The sequence below is a fragment of the Babylonia areolata genome, chromosome 1, assembly GCF_041734735.1.
Source record: "Babylonia areolata isolate BAREFJ2019XMU chromosome 1, ASM4173473v1, whole genome shotgun sequence".
NCBI lineage: Eukaryota > Metazoa > Mollusca > Gastropoda > Neogastropoda > Buccinidae > Babylonia > Babylonia areolata.
The window spans coordinates 58,510,319-58,529,557 of NC_134876.1; the positions used below are offsets into that span (position 1 = coordinate 58,510,319).

Genomic DNA, 19,239 nt, shown 5'->3' on the forward strand with positions numbered 1-19,239 from the left:
GCAATTCAGTAGAATTTAATGTTCAAAATATTAAGCTTCCCAACTGTTTCTTGGATATCCCCTCCAATAAACAGATTTTTTTTTTTCACTAGCAACCACCACAACTGTACTGCAGCTGAAATTTCATCAAAGGATTAAAAACCCTAAATAGCAATCTCTTTGTAGCATCCGGATTAATTCCTATCTCCTGTATTTCTCATATTGCAGAATTATAGGAAGGTCATAGTGGCAACTCTGCACAGCACCATGGGTGTATAAATATGCAACAGCTCGCTAGAAGCAGGTATGAAAAGTCTTACCTTTGGTGTCTTCATCTTCGATAGTACTGCCATCTGTGGACTCCTTGATGCCATCATTCTTCTTCACGTTCAGGCTTCGACCTGTGTAGTACACATATACCGTCTCTGTCACTTTCACATATTACTAGACATGATACTGGGAGCTATCTCACTGTAAATAAACTAGATTCAGGCTCCCACCTGTGCAGCAATGCAAATATCATCTCTTGTCAGACTGACATGATGTCTGACAGGACAGAAAACTGAGAGCTGTATCATAGTAAAATATCTCACATTCCCCATTTGGGTGCCAAGTTCTTGTTTTGTTTTGATTCCTACCAGTCCATTTTTTGGTGTGTGTGTGTGTGTGTGTGTGTGTGTGTGTGTGCGTGCGCGTGTCTGCAAATATGTATGCATGACCAATGTATGCAAATTGTGTGTGATGTGTGTGTGTGTGTGTGTCTGTTAAGGCATACACATACATGCATGTTGTATTATATTGTATTGAAATTTGGGCTGCTCTACCACGGCAGAGTGTGTCGCAACGATGTGAGCTACTCTTTTTTTTTTCTGCCTGCAGGTGTGTTTGTTTTCCTATCAAAGTGGATTTTTAAACAGAATTTTGCCAGGCACAACTCTTTTGTTGTCATGGGTTCTTTTACGTGTGCAAAGTGCATGCTGCACACAAGACCTCCGTTACTGTCTCATCTGAATGACTAGTGTCCAGACCACCACTCAAGGTCTAGTGGAGGGGAAGAAAATACCAGCAAGTGTGGGAATCGAAACAGTGTGCTCAGATTCTCTCACTTCCTTGGCGGATGCGTTACCTCTAGGCCAACACTACACATATATGTGTGATATATGTGTATGTGCATACAAGTGTGCAAATGTATAATTAATGTGTGTGTATGTGTGATTGCGTATGTTCTTGTGTTTGTGTAAAGTGATGAAACAAAAGACTTCATTTCCACATTCTTCACAGGGCAGTGTGCCAACTCTTGTCAGTTACTCTGCTTTTCTGTCTTGCTGTTTGTTTTTTCCCCCACCACTGAAAGACAGTGTTTCTCAGGCACACTAATCCAGAACACAGCAAGAGATTCCCAGTGGTGATAACCAAGAAGCACATTGCCAGCATGCGTGCATAACTCTTCTGTGTAACACACACACCTTCAAATACACAGTTTGAAGATTGAAGCAGTGAAGGGAAAGACACACACACACACACACACACACACAGAGAGAGAGAGAGAGAGAGAGAGAGAGAGAGCAATACTGCAAAGTTTCAAAATTTCTTTTTTTTTCTTTCTTAATCCAACCTTCACCTGAACAGTAAACACCTATAGTTGCCAAACATCAAGCAATCAAGATGAAAATGAAGCACATGACTTCTTTAAGATTTCTATACACTGAAAACAACAAGAAGATTCACACAATCCAAACATTCTTTCAGCTTTCTAAACACTGAAATCAATAACAGTCAAATAATTGAAAGTTAGAGAGGTACTGGCTCCTTTTACACTTTCAAAACATAATAATTACAGATTGCAACCTTTCATGCTACTATAACATTGTAAAATGTCTCTTTCATTCTTTAATTCTGATGAATAACACTACATCATACTGCACTGAGATATAGTATCAGTGTACCTTAGCTACTTTGAATGTTATTAATGAATCAATGTCACCATTACTGGTAAACATGAATGAAAGCAGCCTCTTAAGTCACTGTTCAAGTACATAACACCAGATGACAACATACATCCCCTTGCTTCCCATCACAATGTCACTATCTAAAAAGGGGAAAAAGAAAGCAGACAGTAAGGGAAACAAGCATGCACGTTTGAAGAAACCATGTGTGATGTCTATCCATACACATCACCATTATATTCTTAATTCACATTCAGTAACACATCATCTTGATAACATTTTCTAATTTAAGAAAATAAAAAAAGAATCTTGCCAACACTGGAACTAAACCCCTCCTCGCAGCAATCAGCAATCTTGCTGTACATAAATAGGCATTCAGTATTGTCTAAGGATAGGGAAAATTACAAAAAGTGAAGGTGGGGAGGAGGATAACAGTATGACACCATTTGAACCACTGGTCAAAACCTAAGGGATGGGAGGGCAGCAGTCCTATTTTTCTTCACAGCTAGTGAAATGTGCAGAAGTATCATACACAAATCAACTTCTGGTTGTATCAACACCACCTGGCAGGTCTGACAAGGCAAAGTGGTGGCAACCATCTACACTATAGCCTTGACATTTCAACCGATAGATCTATCTGTGAAGGCATCTCATACACATAATATTGATTCACTTACATCAGCCTTGAACCAACAAGAACATGGAATGAGAAAGGGAGAGTGACAGCAAGAGAGGTAAATGTTTGCATCAGTATCTCTGGCGCTTTCAGTCTGTGACTGATTAGTCATGTGTTCATTTCCATGTCACAGGTTAAAGACCCCCCACCCCGCAGAGATCAGATAATTCAGTGAGTATCATGTGGTAAAGTACTGATCATTTTTCCTGTTTATGTATAAAAACTTTTTTTTAAATCCCAAGCAAGTCTATCTTTATATCAAGATTGGTAAAAAATGAAAAAGAGAAAAAAAAGTGACCATATCTCATTATAAGAAGTAGTGTCCATACCCACTACATCTGAAGAGGTGATTCAAAAGAATAATAAAATTTGAAATACAATATTTTCCAAAATTTGAAAACTGGTTGTCAAGAAATCATCTTACACACATGCAAATAACTAGGTTTGTCAATGGCGAAGTGTCAACTTATTAAATGATCTTCGTTTCTGGGAAAAGGGAAAAACAAAACAAAAATTTTTTAAAAATCAACCTATATTTAATCTTCCTTTCCGAATTTAAGACAAAGCAACACTTGTTGTTTTTTTTCCTTTTTATTTATGTTTTTATTTATATATGGATTTATTTCCCCATAATTCTGGCCAAGTTTTTAGGAATAAGTCATTCAAAACCATAACACAAAAAGTTAAAAGGTTAGCCTACCATGGACATGGTCACATTCAGGTGTCCCCTGTGTTAGTGCACCGATTCCCAAAACACACCTTTTGATATTGTAGGAAAAAGCCATATGTTTTTTTTTGTTGTTGTTGTTGTTGTTGTTGTTGTTTGTACCTCTGAGTTAAACACGCAAAAACACACGCACACACAAACACACATAAAGAAAAACATACACATCCACACACACACACAAAAACCTTGACAGCTGGAAACACAGGGGTAAAATAAGCCAGAGTTTTTCACACGATTGGGTTGCTGTTCCAGCTGGTGCCTGTGAACTCCTCCCCCAACTTTGCTCTTCTCCCCAATGTGTCTGTGACCCTGACCCCGACACAACATCCTGGATGGACCCTGTGGTGCCGGGGGCTCCCTCACAACCATCATCTCACACACATCGGCAGTCTTTGCACTCCGCTGGCCGTCCTCAACTCCCACACCACCACACAACGCAACAGGTGTCGATGACGAGTCTGCAGGCTCACTGGTCCAGTCCCATGCAGCACGGAACAACTGATTACATCTCTCGCAACACTGCCGCCACATGCAAAAACACGTTAGCAAGCTGAATTGTGCAACTGTCCAACATTATCACCATGAAGTGATTCCCTCCCCACCCCATCCACTGTGAAGAAAGTCAGACACTGATGAGACAGACAGCGATCATGCCAGGGAGATCTATGCACAGGAGGTTACTGCCTCATTAGACTCGTCGTCATGAGACAATTGCTCCCTCTCCTTTATGACAACCACCCACATTCAGCTGGCACACTGTACAAGGCCACAGATAATTTTCCCACAGTCAAGGATGAGAAACGCGTTTCCTGTGACAGCATCACTTTCAATACAACAGCCCTGGTTACATGACAGTCAGCCTGTACCTGACTGCAACATAAGAGGCGTTGTCGCACCACCCTCCTCTGTATTGATTCAATTCCTTGGAAATCCTATCACACAGACTCCTGCCAACTGTGCCAACTTAGGAACTTTTCTGCACTGGGGAAGGGCAAGATGAAGAAAGAAGTAAATCAAAACAGTGAGCCATTTAAAACAAAGCCTAGAAAGAAGAAAACTGTACATTTCTGAGAAGGAGAAGAGACAAGGGTGGAAAAGGGTGGGGTGAAGAAAGGTCTGTGAATAATTAAAAAAACAACAAAAAAACGCTCTTTCTCCCATACATATCCTTCTCTCACCTTTTGCCGCCCTGTCCACTGAAGAACAGAGCAGGAATGAAGACAATTTCCCTCTTCCTCTCCCATTTTCCTTTCTTTTTTCTTTTCTTTTTAATATCTGCCACCCTCTCTCTTACTTTCATACACATGTGCATGTGCCACAATAACCACATGCACAGAGAAATCTGAATGAATATAAATAATAATGCTGCAAAAGAGACAAGCAGGCTGATGATGGGTACTTTTTTCATGTTGTGGACAGGGAATGTTCACTGTCCTAAACACACACACACACACAGTACAGAAAAATAACTTTATATATTCACGAGCATTTATGAGGGAAAGGGACAATTCCTCCTCTTTTTTTTTTCAAGTCTTTAAAACATATTTGCACTTAGAAAACTAAAACCTTTACTACTGTCATAATAATAAGTGTACTGACAGGCATAAGTTCCACGGAAACTGAATTCATGATGATTCAAAAATCCAACCTTAAAAAAAAAAAAAAAAAAAAAAAAAAAAAAAGCGATCAGAAACATTCCCCAGAATACATTATTAATTCTCTGCCTTGTCACTTTCAGTGGCACTCACATGCAGACTCACAGACTTCACTGTTTTCTTAAACACACAAAAAGCTTAGTAATAGGGAAGACATGAAATCTATATTCCAACCTTTTTACATGAGACACTGACGGGAAGGTTCCATAAAATGCTGCAAGCTGTTTGAGTTTTGTGCACTCCTGCTGTGGCTGAGCCAAGACAACCACAGTTGATGCCTGCACTGCCAATGGTAAAAGCAGTCAGGCATGCACCACAGCACACTACCATTCAAAAGGAACAGCAGCTGCATGCTTCAGTCAGGGGGACCAGAACATGGGACTGAGTGTGATCCCTTGTGTCTTTACCTGTGAGATCATTTGGATTTTTGATTGGAGAAGCTTCTCCCTCAACAGGCCATAGTTGACTGCTGTGCTTGAGTATACTTAGCAGCAGATGCCCATGGCTACAATTTAATGTTTTTGTGTCCATGTATGTAAGGACAGTTCTTGGCCTGACAAAGTGCTGCTTGTAAAGTGGGAACAAAAGAAACTGGTTTCTGCTGTGCTGAAAGTCAGAACAATGGGCTATTATTTGAATTATACCTTGTTTTTCAGTGTCAGCATTCTGTCTCCTCTACTATTTCTATTTGTGTGATCATAGCCAACTAAAAATCGGAGGGGAAATGAGCCACCAAAGCTTGATTTCATTCCATAATATACCAAGTGAAAGTTTTGTTTCTTCTGATGTGCAGAACTTCTGCCTATAAGTATACAAGAAGTTCTTTCCTCACTGTAACAGAGTACAAGTACTACAACTTCTTTCCTCACTGTAACTGACTCGAGTACATATATTACTGATATAAACATAAACTTAGCAACAAAATATGTTATTTCACTTCATGAATTTTCCTATTCAATATTGTTCAAAACACAGGAAATGCCAAAAAGATACATGAGAGACAGTCGAGAGCAAGTGAGCGTGGGGTGGGGGAGGTGTCCTCTGATGCAGTTGATCTCCACAGCAAAAATGATACAACATTGCATTTTCTGTAGAAAAAAAGGGTGAACTCTGAAAGATCACACACTGTGCAATAGTAAAATTGGCAAGCAAAATGGGCAAGCAGATTCTGATACCTACATGAAAAAAAGGGGCAAACAACGTGTCACTGTCTATGGTGATATTCTCATTCTGTGATGCAATTCACTCAGCAAGATGATCAGATCAATCTATATTTTACTTTGTGCATATAACTCAGCAATATTTCAAACAATATATGAACTACGCAAGCAATACACTGTAATAAATATCAAAACCACTTTCACACAGGTAAGAGCAAGCTAGCAGTTCTTAGAACTGTTACAAATTAAACACTATTTTAAATATTGCAATGTTATGATAACACTGAAACTGGAACAATACAGGAAACCAGTTACAAACAGTGGTGAATTAAATCAAGAAACTGCATAAACATTAGAAGATACAACCACCATCATCCAGATTAGTTGGTCGTACCAAAGAAATAATTAATATCGTGTTATTCGCTATGATTTAAGTTCCGTTAAGATGATACATTTTTCACTGTATACATGTGAAAAAACTGATTATGAGAACAACAGTGTTCTTGACAGAAAACAAAAGAGAGCCAAAGGTGAAGGACTTGAGACAGCCAAGGTACAGGGAAGGGGCCTGAATAGATACAAGGTATTTACATGTGTTAATATAGACACACTGACATGAGGAAAAAGCAATGGTAGAGAGCAGAAAAAAGGGTTATTTATTTCCCCCCCTACTCCATATAGCCAGATCCAACACACAAGGTTTGATCAAACCTACCTTGTGCTGTGTTTTCACCTGAGTCAAAGCCAGAGATGGGAGTCACATTACTTAATCAAGGAAGGGTCATTATCAGAGGGTGAAAATGCTCAAACATAATCTAACTAGGCAGTAGGAATCCCCGGAGCAAGACAACAGTGTGGCAACACCAGTTACAAGGATGAGTGATTTTGGTCATCAGTGCCAGAGGCATATACTCAACTCACTGAGGAAAATATGCGTGTATGTGTGTGTGTGTGTGTGTGTGTGCGCGTGCGCGCGCGTGCGTGTCTGTGTTTTCATGCATTTTCACATCACTGAAGTAGCATTTTGTGACACCAATCATTGTTTACAGCTAAGAATCACATGCTTTATTTTCTATCTATCATTGTTATATTGTTCTCATTACAATTTACATTCAATACTTTGCATCAACTATGATCAAACCAGATTACTGGCAATATCAATGCCACCTAATCCTCCTCCTCCTTCGTGCGTGGGTTGCAACTTCCACGTTCACACATATGTATATGAGCAGGATTTTACATGCAGGTCCGTTTTTTTACCCCTGCCATGTAGGCAGCCATACTCTGTTTCCAGGGGTGTGCATACTGGGTATTTTCTTGTTTCCATAACCCACCAAACGCTGACATGCATTACAGGATCTTTTATGTGTGTATTTGATCTTCTGCTTGCAAAAATACACAAACGGGGTTTAGGCACAAGCAGGTCTGCACATATGTTGACCTGAGAGATTGGAAAAATCTCCACCCTTTACCCACCAGGCGCCATCACCGATATTCGAACCCTTGACCCTCAGATTGAAGTCCAATGCTTTAACCACTCGGCTATTGCGCCCATTCATCTAATCCTATCAGTTCACAACCAAATGAAAACACTATCATGCCATTGTGTGGACACCAGCAAACACATACATGTTCATGTGCACTGTAGTGTAAATAATTCTTATGACTTCTGTCTCACACATACACAAGGGCAAGCATAAGCATGCGTGCACACACACACACACACACACACACTCAGAGGCACGTATGATCAGAAGGATATATCTGACTATCAAAGAAACAACTATTTTGTAAACTATTTTGTAGAGCCACAATATTCTGGTATTGCCACAGTTCCCTAGTTTCAAGAATACAACTGAATTGGTTGTTTTTTTCTCTCATGCATTTAACTTAAGAGGTTTATCCTTTTGAAATCTGATACCCAAGTATAAACTATCTTCATTCAGATCTGTTCCAATGTCCTGGACTCTTGTGAATCGTGCTTTCTGTCCGAGCCATTCACAGCCATAACAAGCAAGGTCATATTCTTAGCACAACAGGAAACTAATGTTTTTGATATAAGGTGTCAGTGATGACACAGATCTATGGTGGACTTTGATACAATACAATATAATACAGTACATACATCTTTACTAATCCATGGCAATTACATAAAACCTACGCCATGTGTTGCTCCCTTCTGTACCACTACCAGACATCAGGACTACATTGTATCCCTATGTCCTAAGAAAACTGAAAGCAGCTCACAACACACAACTTTATGAGGAATGGTCCTGTTTGTGCTCTCTGGACTTTCTCGTTTTCTTACAGCTGTTCAATTCTCTGTGTCCATGATTCCCCTGTTCCCTTCACAGAGAAGGGAGGGGGCAATTCCTGCATAGACTCCAGTGTGTTATGGGCATAAAAGGGGAGACTGGGACCACACAGTCAAGGGTACCCACTTCACAGATGTGTTTTGGTGAGTGTTGCTCAAGTCCTGTCAAACAGTCCCAACCTCAAATGGACCCCCATAGCACTATGTCCATCAACCCCCTGATTATCAATCATCATGAAATATGGAAGACAAGATGTTCACATCCTGAGGCATTTAAAAAAACAAACAAACCACAAAACACACACACACACACAAACAAACAATAAAACAACAACAAAAAACCCACCACCGTAACAAATAATTATGGCAGAAAATTAAGGACATTCTGGTCTGGCATGCCTCTGTAAAAGGAAAACTGGGGGGCTGGTCAGGTGGAGGCAGGAGTTGGTGGGGTGGGGGTGGGGGTAGAGGTTGGCAGAAGGAAGGACAAAACTTCAAAACAGTCTTCTTTGTTTTTTGCTTGTGTGATGCAGATTAGCACAAGATGATCAGACAACATATTTCTATTTTTGCATTCAGTATATTTTGAAATGACACAATGACAAGGTGTTTTTGATGGCCATTAAAACACAAAATCTCATTGATCTCTATTGTGGTTGTTGCTGAGAAAGTAAACCTTTATGCATATATGAGACTGAGAGGGTGGAGAGAAAAGGAGGGAGGGTGAAGGGTGAGAGGGGCACTTGACAAATAAGGAATCAGTATGTGCAGTGTAGAACCTGTAACTATTCAATCTTAATCTAATATTCCACATTTCATATTCCAAAAATTCAGCAAATAAATAGTATCAAACAAAAACTATTAAAAAAAAAAAAAGACAGAATCATGCACAGACATATAATCTCTCTCACATTTATCATATTTCACACTTTTTTGTAATCTTTTGACTGTCTAGCACCAGTAAATATTGCATTCCTGTATTTCACATTTCATGTTCAAATAATTCAGTTATAAAGGAAGGTATTACAGAACTAGAGAAAAAAGATAAATTCATAGATTCATGCAAAACCATAAACCTCTTTACTTGTAGTTGTACTTAACAAGTTTCACACTTTTTAAACAAAAAAATCCCCTACTTGTTCTTAACATATTTCACTTTTTTTTCTTCTTTTTTTCAAACTTTTGACTGTGGATATGACCCATACAGTGTGTGTGTGTGTGTGTGTGTGTGTGTGTGTGTGTCTGTGTGTGTCCCCTCTTTTTTAAGGGGGGATGAGGGCGGGGGAAGTAAACACACTGACCATGGCACAAATGTCCATAGTATGGTCAAGGTCACTGCATCAGCATGTCTGCAAGGTCAAATCACTGACCCTTACCCTGGTAAAACTATCAAAAATTGTGGTTTACAATACAAAGAGTCCACGTTAAACAAACAAACAAAAAAAAAACAATGTAACAACTGCAAGACACAAACTGCACAGGACAAGGCCCTTGTTCATGACTGTGTGTGGCAATAACATGTAAGAAACCGGCAAGACAATGACACCTTATGGGGGGGGGGGGGGGGAACCAAAAAAAACCAAAAAACAAAAAAAAAACCTGTACGAAAAACAAACCAACAAAAATCCTAACCTCCTAAACCTGTAATTCACTTGAAATCAAATCCACACCATCCAACCTTCTCAAAATGCAACAAGTGACAGAAAGAAATAAAGAAAAAAGAAACACAGGAATCAATCTTCACTTCTTTTTTTTTCTCTCTCTCTCTCTCTTCTTTTAAGCATGAAGATTCTTGTGTGTGAACAGTTTCTAGGATAACACAAGTCGTGCTCAAAAGCAGAATGCAAACTTCTCCAGTCATTGGGGAGGGGCGCATTGGGATGTAGGATGGTCGGACTGACTGAAACAGGACATTTCACAAAAAAAATAATAAAATAAAATAAAATAGAGACAACTTTCTAAAAATAAAAAAGTGCTGAAAGCGAAAATAACAATGCTCCAAAAAGAATGGGGGAACTCAGAAAAGCTGGGGGAATAAAAAAAAAAAAAAAAAAAAAAAAAAAAAAAAATTTAAACAAAAAAAACAAAAAACCATGCTGCTGATCACCGACTCACCTTTGTTTACTGTGAATGCAGTACACAGTCACGAACAGGACAGAAAGAGAAACAATACATTACATATCTCTCTCAGTTTGCTTCTCCCCAACACATCTCATCAACAACAATAACCACTCTGTTTGCTTTCTCCAGTGAAAGGGTTGTGGGAGTGCATGTGGGTGTGTGGGGATGGGGGTGGAGGGGTAGAAGTGTGGAGGGCGGAGGTGCCATCTTCTCAGTGTTATTTAAATAAGAAGTTTGTCATATTTTTCTCGCCAAGTTTTAAATAAAGTATTCTGGGGAAAATGGCTTATACTACAGGCTCAGACACCAAAGAATCCCCCACTCCCCCCCGAAACCTCCCTCCCCACCTTGTTCACAGGTACTGTAGGTACGGTTTTCTGGCTGTTCAAAGTTTTGTTTTCCTGACAATGCCTCTGTCCAAAACAACACTCAGTTTACCGGTCTCACAACATTAGGGATCACTCAGAAAATGTGCACACACACATACACAAATAATAATAATAATGAAAATAAATCAATAAAATACTACCACTGCATGAACTATATATCTATTCATAGATAGGATGGTGCTCCTCCCAAAACAGTCAAAAGAATACAACACTTTATTTGATGTATCTTATTTCATATGTTCTGTCATGATTATTTTGTTTATCACCAGCCTTAGACAATATCAACAACTTAAATGCTTGTCAAATATTTCTTAAACAAATGAATAATTTCACTGCACATTCTAGGAACAACAGCAGTGTGCACACAAAATTGTACAAGCCAACCATTAGGTCTATCTGAATATCCTTTCATTTACTGGCTGGAACCTGATCATGAATTGATGAATCAAAATACTCAAATGGTCTTAAAGAGAAGTTAAAAATTCTTCTTCTTTGTTCATATGCAACTCCCACATTTACTCATATGTACACAAGTGGGCTTTTACATATATGACCATTTTTACCTCGCCATGTAGGCAACCATACTCCATTTTTCAGGGGTGTGAATGCTGGGTATGTTCTTGTTTCCATAACCCACTGAACACTGACATGGATCACAGGATCTTTAATGTGTGTATTTGATCTCCTGCTTGCGAATACACAAGAAGGGGGTTCAGGCACAAGCAGGTATGCACCTACTTTGACCTGATCGGAAAAATCTCCACCCTTTACCATCCAGGCGCCATTACAGAGATTTGAACCTGTGACCCTCAGATTGAAAGTCCAACGCTTTAACCACTCTGCTACTGCACCCGTCAAGTTTAAAATAAATAAAGAAGTAAATAAAAACAAATCAAACAAAACAAACAAACAGACCAACAAAAAAGTTCAGTCCAGGATTATCCAGAGAAATGGAGAAAAAATAATTATTAGTCAGGTCTCATTGCACGGATTTCTGACAAAAATTTGCACACTTTTCCGTTAAATAAAAAAGAAAAATGAACACTAAACCTATCAACTGGTGTAAAAAGGCCTCAATTTAGAGTGGAAGTGGGTTAGAGTTCATCTCAAAACCTCAATCTTTCCCACCAATACACTTCAGACTGCCAAGACATGATATCTACCATGAACAGTTGAGCTGTGCAATTTTACTGACACAACTGACAACACTGTGCCATGTGGTGCCAAAAATAGTAGCAGTATACATTCATTTGACTGCCTGCGATTGGTTTGTCATTCGCACACCACTTACCACAGCCTCCTCCTTTAATGGCTGGTAACACAACCAAACAAAATACAAACAAAGAAACAAAAACAGAAAGAAAGAAATACAAAATGCATGATTTAAACGCAAGATGAGTTTGGTTCATTATAGTGCGGTGATTCCAATGCAAAACAATGAATAAGACTAACCAATCCATCAGAATGATACATCACACCACATACAAGTGTAATATAAATACAGAAACTTGATCTCCATCTTCCAAAGGTTTCAGTCTTTTTGAACAGTTTCATGGCTAGCAGACTCCTGCAACATCTAAGCAGAATAAGGTGTACACTATTTGTCAACAAACTATGGCAGTGAGAAAACTTTGCACTTGAATTTTTCTGTCAAAGATCTAGGAGTTCAGTTCAGACTGTTTACAACATAGCCACCAATAAGGAGCAGCAAAGGCCATCTCAGGACGGAGACCAACAGCTTCTAACAGCTATGTTTGAATTGTAAGGTTGAGATAAAACTCTCACATAATTAGACTGTTTGAACCAAAACAACTGCTGGAAAGGTGGTCAAATGATGATAGAATACTTGAGACTATGAGTGGGATGCTAAAACAGGACACTACCTTCTGAAATAAAACTGTATAAAAAAAAAAATTTTAATTAAAAAAGAAGAAAAAGTATCCTTTCTTTTGTTTTAATCTTCTTCTTATCATGCTGGGAAGGTAGCCTTATGGTGACAGAATACTCAAGACTATGAGAACACAAAAACAGGACTGCTCCCTTCTGAAATAAAACTGTAAACAAACAAAAAAATATCTTTTCTTTTGTCTTGTCATTATCATAATTAGCACAATCATTATAATAATCATTAACATGATCAATATTATTCACATACTGTTATATTAATATCATTGATATTATCATTATTATCATTAATATTATTATGAGTATTCATGCCTAATCTTAAAAATAAGCGCTAGGTGTTTACAAACAGAAAAATGTAAATACCAAAACAAAAAAACAACAAAACAACAAACAAACAAACAAACAAAAAAAAGATGGCTAACAGAAAGGGGCAACTTTCAAAAATGTTCACATTTGTGCAAACTTAGCTGACTAGAGAATCAGAGTACAAAAAAAAAAAAAAAAAAAAAAAGAAAAAAGAAAAAAAAAGAGCTCAAGCACGAAGAATAATGTGAAATAAATATCTTCTCTAAAACCTTAACCAGATTTTTTTCGTTACTGTGAGGGCATAATATGTATATTATAATGGAAAAATCAGAATGGGGGAAAAAAAACAACCAATAACTAACGTCAGTAGTGGCGAAGTCTTCATGTCAACAATAATGAAACCAAAAATGTAGGGAAGGGTGGGGAGGGTGTTACCATGACTTACTAGCATGTATCACTGAAATTATATTTTTGACAAACAGAAACAATTCAGTCTTACGTAGTCCATGTCAATATGCATCCTATCATCTTATGTTTAGAATTTTGGATCTATAGTTTCAAAGTTTCAAATTTTCGCGGTCTTCATCACATCTTTCAGGCTTCAATAAACTGTAACAAAAACTCAAAAAATGGTTTTCAGTTATTTCCTTTCACATCCATAATTACTGCAACTGGATGAATGGCAGCAGGTATAGTTGAACCAAAAAAAAAAAATTTCTTTGCTCACAAATTTACTACTTCTTATTTCTTTTTTTGTAGATATACTCATTTAAAAATCCATACAACTTACAGTTTTCCATTTGCATCTGTCAAACTTTTAATCTATTCAGTATTGCTGTCATGTGTGTGTGTGTGTGTGCGTGTGTGTGTGTGCGCGCGCGCGTATGCGTGCGTGCGAACATTGTGTGTTCATGAGAGAGCGACAGACAGATAAATAGAGACAATGAGTGTACAGCATTCTTGCACATACACCTACGTAATATGTACACACATTTGTGCATATGTGGGTACACACATGCAGTCATATGTCTGATTCTCTGGTTGTGCACAAGTAGCAGAAGTTAAACTGTTTGTGTATGAGTTACTCAAATCAATGTCTTTAGATGAACACCACTATTGTATGTGTTAATGAAATCAAGATATTGGACAACATATGATTTTCCTTCTATGTGATTTACTCATGCAGCATAAGAAATGTTAGAAACAAATTTTAACTGTTTAACTGAATAAACCAATGTCAGTCTGTCAAAACTCAAAACATAACTTGCATTAATAAGCAAACAATGTTAAAAGAACATAAGAAAAAAAAGAACATTCAATTCAAAAGCTTACTTTCAATGGCATCATCTGAAGAAAACATGGTGAAATTGTATGGGTTTTTTTGGGTTTTTAAAAAATCATGAACATGCATTGCTTGATTGTTTTTCCATAATCTATTACAGTATTAGTATTATCAAAAGGGGCAATCAATGTTGTTCTGCTTACATACAGTAGTTTGCAATGTCAGCAATCATGTGGCCAAGAAGCAGTCCCAATTTAAGCACAAATATGACACACTAGTGACAAACTACTGTAAATACAGTCTAACACATCTTTCGTAATGTCTTAAAGTTCAAGACCCCCATGTTTGTACAGAAGTCCCCTTTAACAAAAAAACAAAAAACAAAAAAAAGACTAAAGTCAGCAAAATGACAAGACAGTATAGTCAGTAAAGTGACAAGACAGTATCAGTCTCACTGTTTTCTTCTCCTTTTTCTTTCTTTTTTCTTTTTTGCTTCAAATTACTGAATGAAATCAAAAACAAGACTCTCATCAGATACATATGATACCAAAATCTAAATGAATAATGGTTTCAATTTATTAAGTAAAGAATTTTTATGCTTGCGGCAAAGTTTTATAAAACTTGAACACTGACCAATCAAAATACAATCTGAGCACATTTTGATTTTGACAACGCAGTCAAGATCAAGATAAACTGTAACTTGAAAACGTTCTTATAGCAGAGCAGTATAATGTTTGTTCTGTTCAAAAAGCTGGAAAAACAAACAAACAAACAAAAAAACCCATGAACCCAACTGAGGTGAACTGCATTATATTCTGCACATCAAGAGTTGCCCTGGTCACTAACCAGGAACATAACAAAAAAAAAAAAAAAAAAAGAAAGAAAGAAAGAAAAAAAAAAGAAGAAGACATAAATGCATATAAAAAAATTCTGAAAAAAAAGTAGAAAAACACAAATGAAAATATAAAATAACAAATGCAATCCCAAAATCCAAGATAGATCAAACTGAAAAACAAAAACAAATAAAACACAAGCACTAAACAAAGGAATGACTGCAAACAATGCATCACTCTTTCAATAATAAATAAACAAACAGAAAATTTCAAAGCAAAAACAAAGAAAAACAAACAAACAAAAAACAACTCAAAATTACAGCAAAAACACAACCAACCAAACTCAAGGGGGAAAAAAAGGAGGAACAACAGAAAGCAGATAGTTTCCTTGACAATGTTTTACAATAACTGGAGAAAGATCAAACTGCCCCCCATCCTTCTCTTTTCTTTTTTCCACTCTTGAGCGAGCATGTGTGTGGAGGAGGGACAAGGAGAAAGCACAAGGTATCCCATTACTCTTTAAACAACTTACAGTGCAAGCCCAGGTTCTAAACTGGCTTTCACACGGCCTCAAGACAAGAAAATGTAAGATTGATACCAACTGTTATTTCAAACAAAAATGAAACTTATTTTGCATCACAAGACTGCCATAAAACCAAACATCTGACTTACTAGTTTCCCCATGACTGGAAAATTTTCTTTTGCCCAATCTTCCTCCCCCTAAGCCCCCCCCCCCCCCCCCCCCCCGAATATATTCAACCTTCTCTTTCATTTTCCAATTGTTTGCTCTGTCTCATGGACTAATTGCAGCAAACTCCATGAGTCAGGCTAAAATAAAGATTTAAAAGTCTTGTCAAATTTGGGAGAAAATAAAAGTAAACACACACTCCACCACAGGACATCTGTCAAATCACTGCTGTGCTACAGGAAAAGACAAATGACGGCAGTAGGAAGCCAAACAGGGTGGGGAGAATACGGGCAGCGGAGGAGCTGATGTGGGTAAGGAAGGAGCAGCAACAGATGATTCATTGGTATCTTAGGTTCTCTGATTCTGGGTACATACAGAATGATGTTTCCTTAATCAAAATTGAAAGTTTGAACTTGCTGCTTATTTCAGTGGTTTCGCTGAACCTTCCTCAGCAAATCTGATATTCAGGAAATCCTGGGTGCTATGGAAGATGTAATTCTCTCTGGATGTGATCACTAGCTTTCTGATCTCAACCTTGTCCTGTATTCCCTCAGACCCCATTGATTTTAAACTTGACAACTAAATGCTTCACCACTTTTTTGGTTCTGTGACCTGTTATCACCAATTTTTTCCTGGTAATGGACCTGTGACTGTTTCCATTATCTTTTGTGGATAGGCTGAGTGAATGTGTGTGTGTGTGTCAGCATGCGCACATGCATTCAATGGGTAGGTTTCTGTTGCTGTTGTTTTATTTGAATATTTATTGATATATATGTTCATTTGTGGCTTGCATATTTCAGTATATTTAAAAAAAAGAAAATTCCAAAATTGTGAAATGAATTGCAGCAGCAGACCTGCTCTGATCCTCTCTCAATATTAAAACAAGCCCAGACGTAATTATTATCATGAAAGCAATGATGTTCAACATCAGCAGCATAGCCAGGCATGCAACTAACTACCAGCACCCCAAGCTAATGATGCATTTTTTTTACAGTCAATTGAGAAGCTGACCAGATAGCAGCCAAGTGGCATTGTGTAAAACGGGTAAACCTCATCAACAGTACACAAGGTCTCCATGGAACATTTGTAGCACATGCTTTATATGCCATGCATTCCCAAGACACTGTCCTGCACCGTACAGTATGAAGCAATATTTATATAATATACTAATCAGACCATCTTGGACAACAATAGTATCTGTTGAACTGGGCAATACATACACACACATTCACTGCACACAGACATCTTGGGATGGCTACTCCACACACTGCACATGCTCACACAAATCAAGGAATGTTTTTTAACACCAACAAACAGGCTGAAAAACAACACACTACTACCAAACTGGGTGGGCTGCTTCCACAGTTCAAAGCTAACTATCTATCAGCTGTCAGTAACTGTTTCCTTGAGAAAAGAATACAATACTCACTGGAGAAATTCCTGGTAGCCAACATTGTGGTCAAGATGGCACCCTGAAAAAAAACAAGACAAGATAGCAGTCAACTTATAAAATACAAGTGTTCGCAAAATAATACATTAGCATTTTAATGACACCCCTCACCCCAAAGACTATAGTCTTATCATACTGTCACACTGTGACAGAAATAGGGAGAGGGAGAGAGCAAGACAGAAAAAGAAAAGCATGCTGGCAGGAAGACAAGAAAGCACATTGTCACCATAAAAAAAACAACAACAAAAAACAAAAAAACCCAACCAAGCAAACATGGAGTTCTGCAGATGAAACATTCTTTTAATAATTTATCCCTTTGGTTAGTGTTCTTTCTCTGAGTCTCTCCCCCTCACACCCCCCTATCTGAGTCTACCCCCCTCACACCCCCCTATCTCTCTCACTCACACACACACACATACACACACAAATTTGAGCAGACTGGGATGAAATGAAAAGGACAGTCTAAAAAACAACAACAAAAAAACAAAAACAAAAACAGACATCATACTCCCACTAAACAAGTCTGCCATGTGAGATGTGTTCATGTGTGTGTGATGTAATTGTAATATAGATAAGTACACACAGATTACAAGTCTGCCATGTGAGATAAGTGTGTGTGTGTGTACACACGTGTGTAATTGTAAATGTAATACAAATAAATACACACAGATGGCTGGATGGACAGATAGAGGTTAGATATAACAATGCCAACTTGCGCATAATGTTTTTGTTGGATGACATCATTATTTCAGATGAAATAAACATAGCTCTATATATTTTTTGAGTGACAGAGACTAATTCAGATTATTTAATAGATGAAGTCCATCTATTGCAATAAATGAGTTGCTAAACATCTCATGCACAAAATGACTGACTAAATCATCATCAATTCTTGATCTTGGCATTGTGACAAGGTTATATGAAAACAGACCATTGTTTGCTTCAGCGCCAGTTTCTCCAGTTTCTCAAGGACTTGGAAGGAGGCATCATTGCGTTCAGACAAATCCATATACCCTACACCACATCTATTAGACAGATGCCTGACCAGCAGCATAACCAAATGTGCTTTGTCAGACCATTAGTGCATGCATATTATATTTATCAGTACCTATATATTTATATATTTGAGTACCTATCAGAAGGGATTTCTTTTACAGAATTTTGCCAGAGGACAACTCTTCTCTTCTTTTCCAAAGCACTAAATGCATGCTGCACATGGCACCTCAGTGTATCGTCTCATCCGATTAACGAGAGCTTAGTTTGATTTTTCCAGTTAAACTTGGAAGAAAGGGCTTATGGTGAGAGCGGGAAATAACCCAGACCCTCACAGACACTGTACTGGCAGGTGAGCGTCTTAACCATTCTGTCACTTTTCCCATCATATTGCAAAAAAACCCAAAAAGAACCATGACCTGGATGTACACATAGACAGATGTACAGACAGACAGAAGACACACACACACACATACAACTTCATCAAATCTAACTTTTCTGTAAATTGTTATCTGTGTTAACAAACCACGCAAGGTTGACAGATTGGATGGGGCTTCGCCAGTCACAACAAAGGTATAGACAAGCGAGAGAGAAAGTGAGAAAGGGAAAAAACATTTTTAAAATATCTCAATAGTCAATACTGGGTTTTGTTTCACTCAAAACCAGAATAAAATCCAGATAACACACACTGTAAAGCCAGCAAGGTGGTATTTCTTCCTGATACTGTAACAGCAATATTCATCACAGATCTTACTGTAAATGTCTGGGCATGGAACTGAACACACCTTGCCATGTTAAGCAGTAGCCCCACATAC

General features: G+C 38.0%; 1 protein-coding gene across 4 annotated transcripts in view; it reads right to left on the reverse strand.

Moving 5' to 3' along the window:
• LOC143284607 (calcium/calmodulin-dependent protein kinase type II subunit delta-like) overlaps nt 1–19,239 on the reverse strand; it is a 91,494-nt gene that overhangs the window by 29,293 nt on the left and 42,962 nt on the right. For 2 of the 4 annotated variants that reach the window (XM_076591461.1, XM_076591443.1), the window contains exons 13-15: nt 17,411–17,453; nt 6,859–6,876; nt 300–380 (exon numbers count right to left, since the gene is read on the reverse strand). In XM_076591461.1, the coding sequence (XP_076447576.1) occupies nt 300–380; nt 6,859–6,876; nt 17,411–17,453 (142 nt within the window). The remainder of the gene's footprint in view (nt 1–299; nt 381–6,858; nt 6,877–17,410; nt 17,454–19,239) is intronic. The other 2 variants (XM_076591470.1, XM_076591452.1) reach the window with 1 other exon arrangement.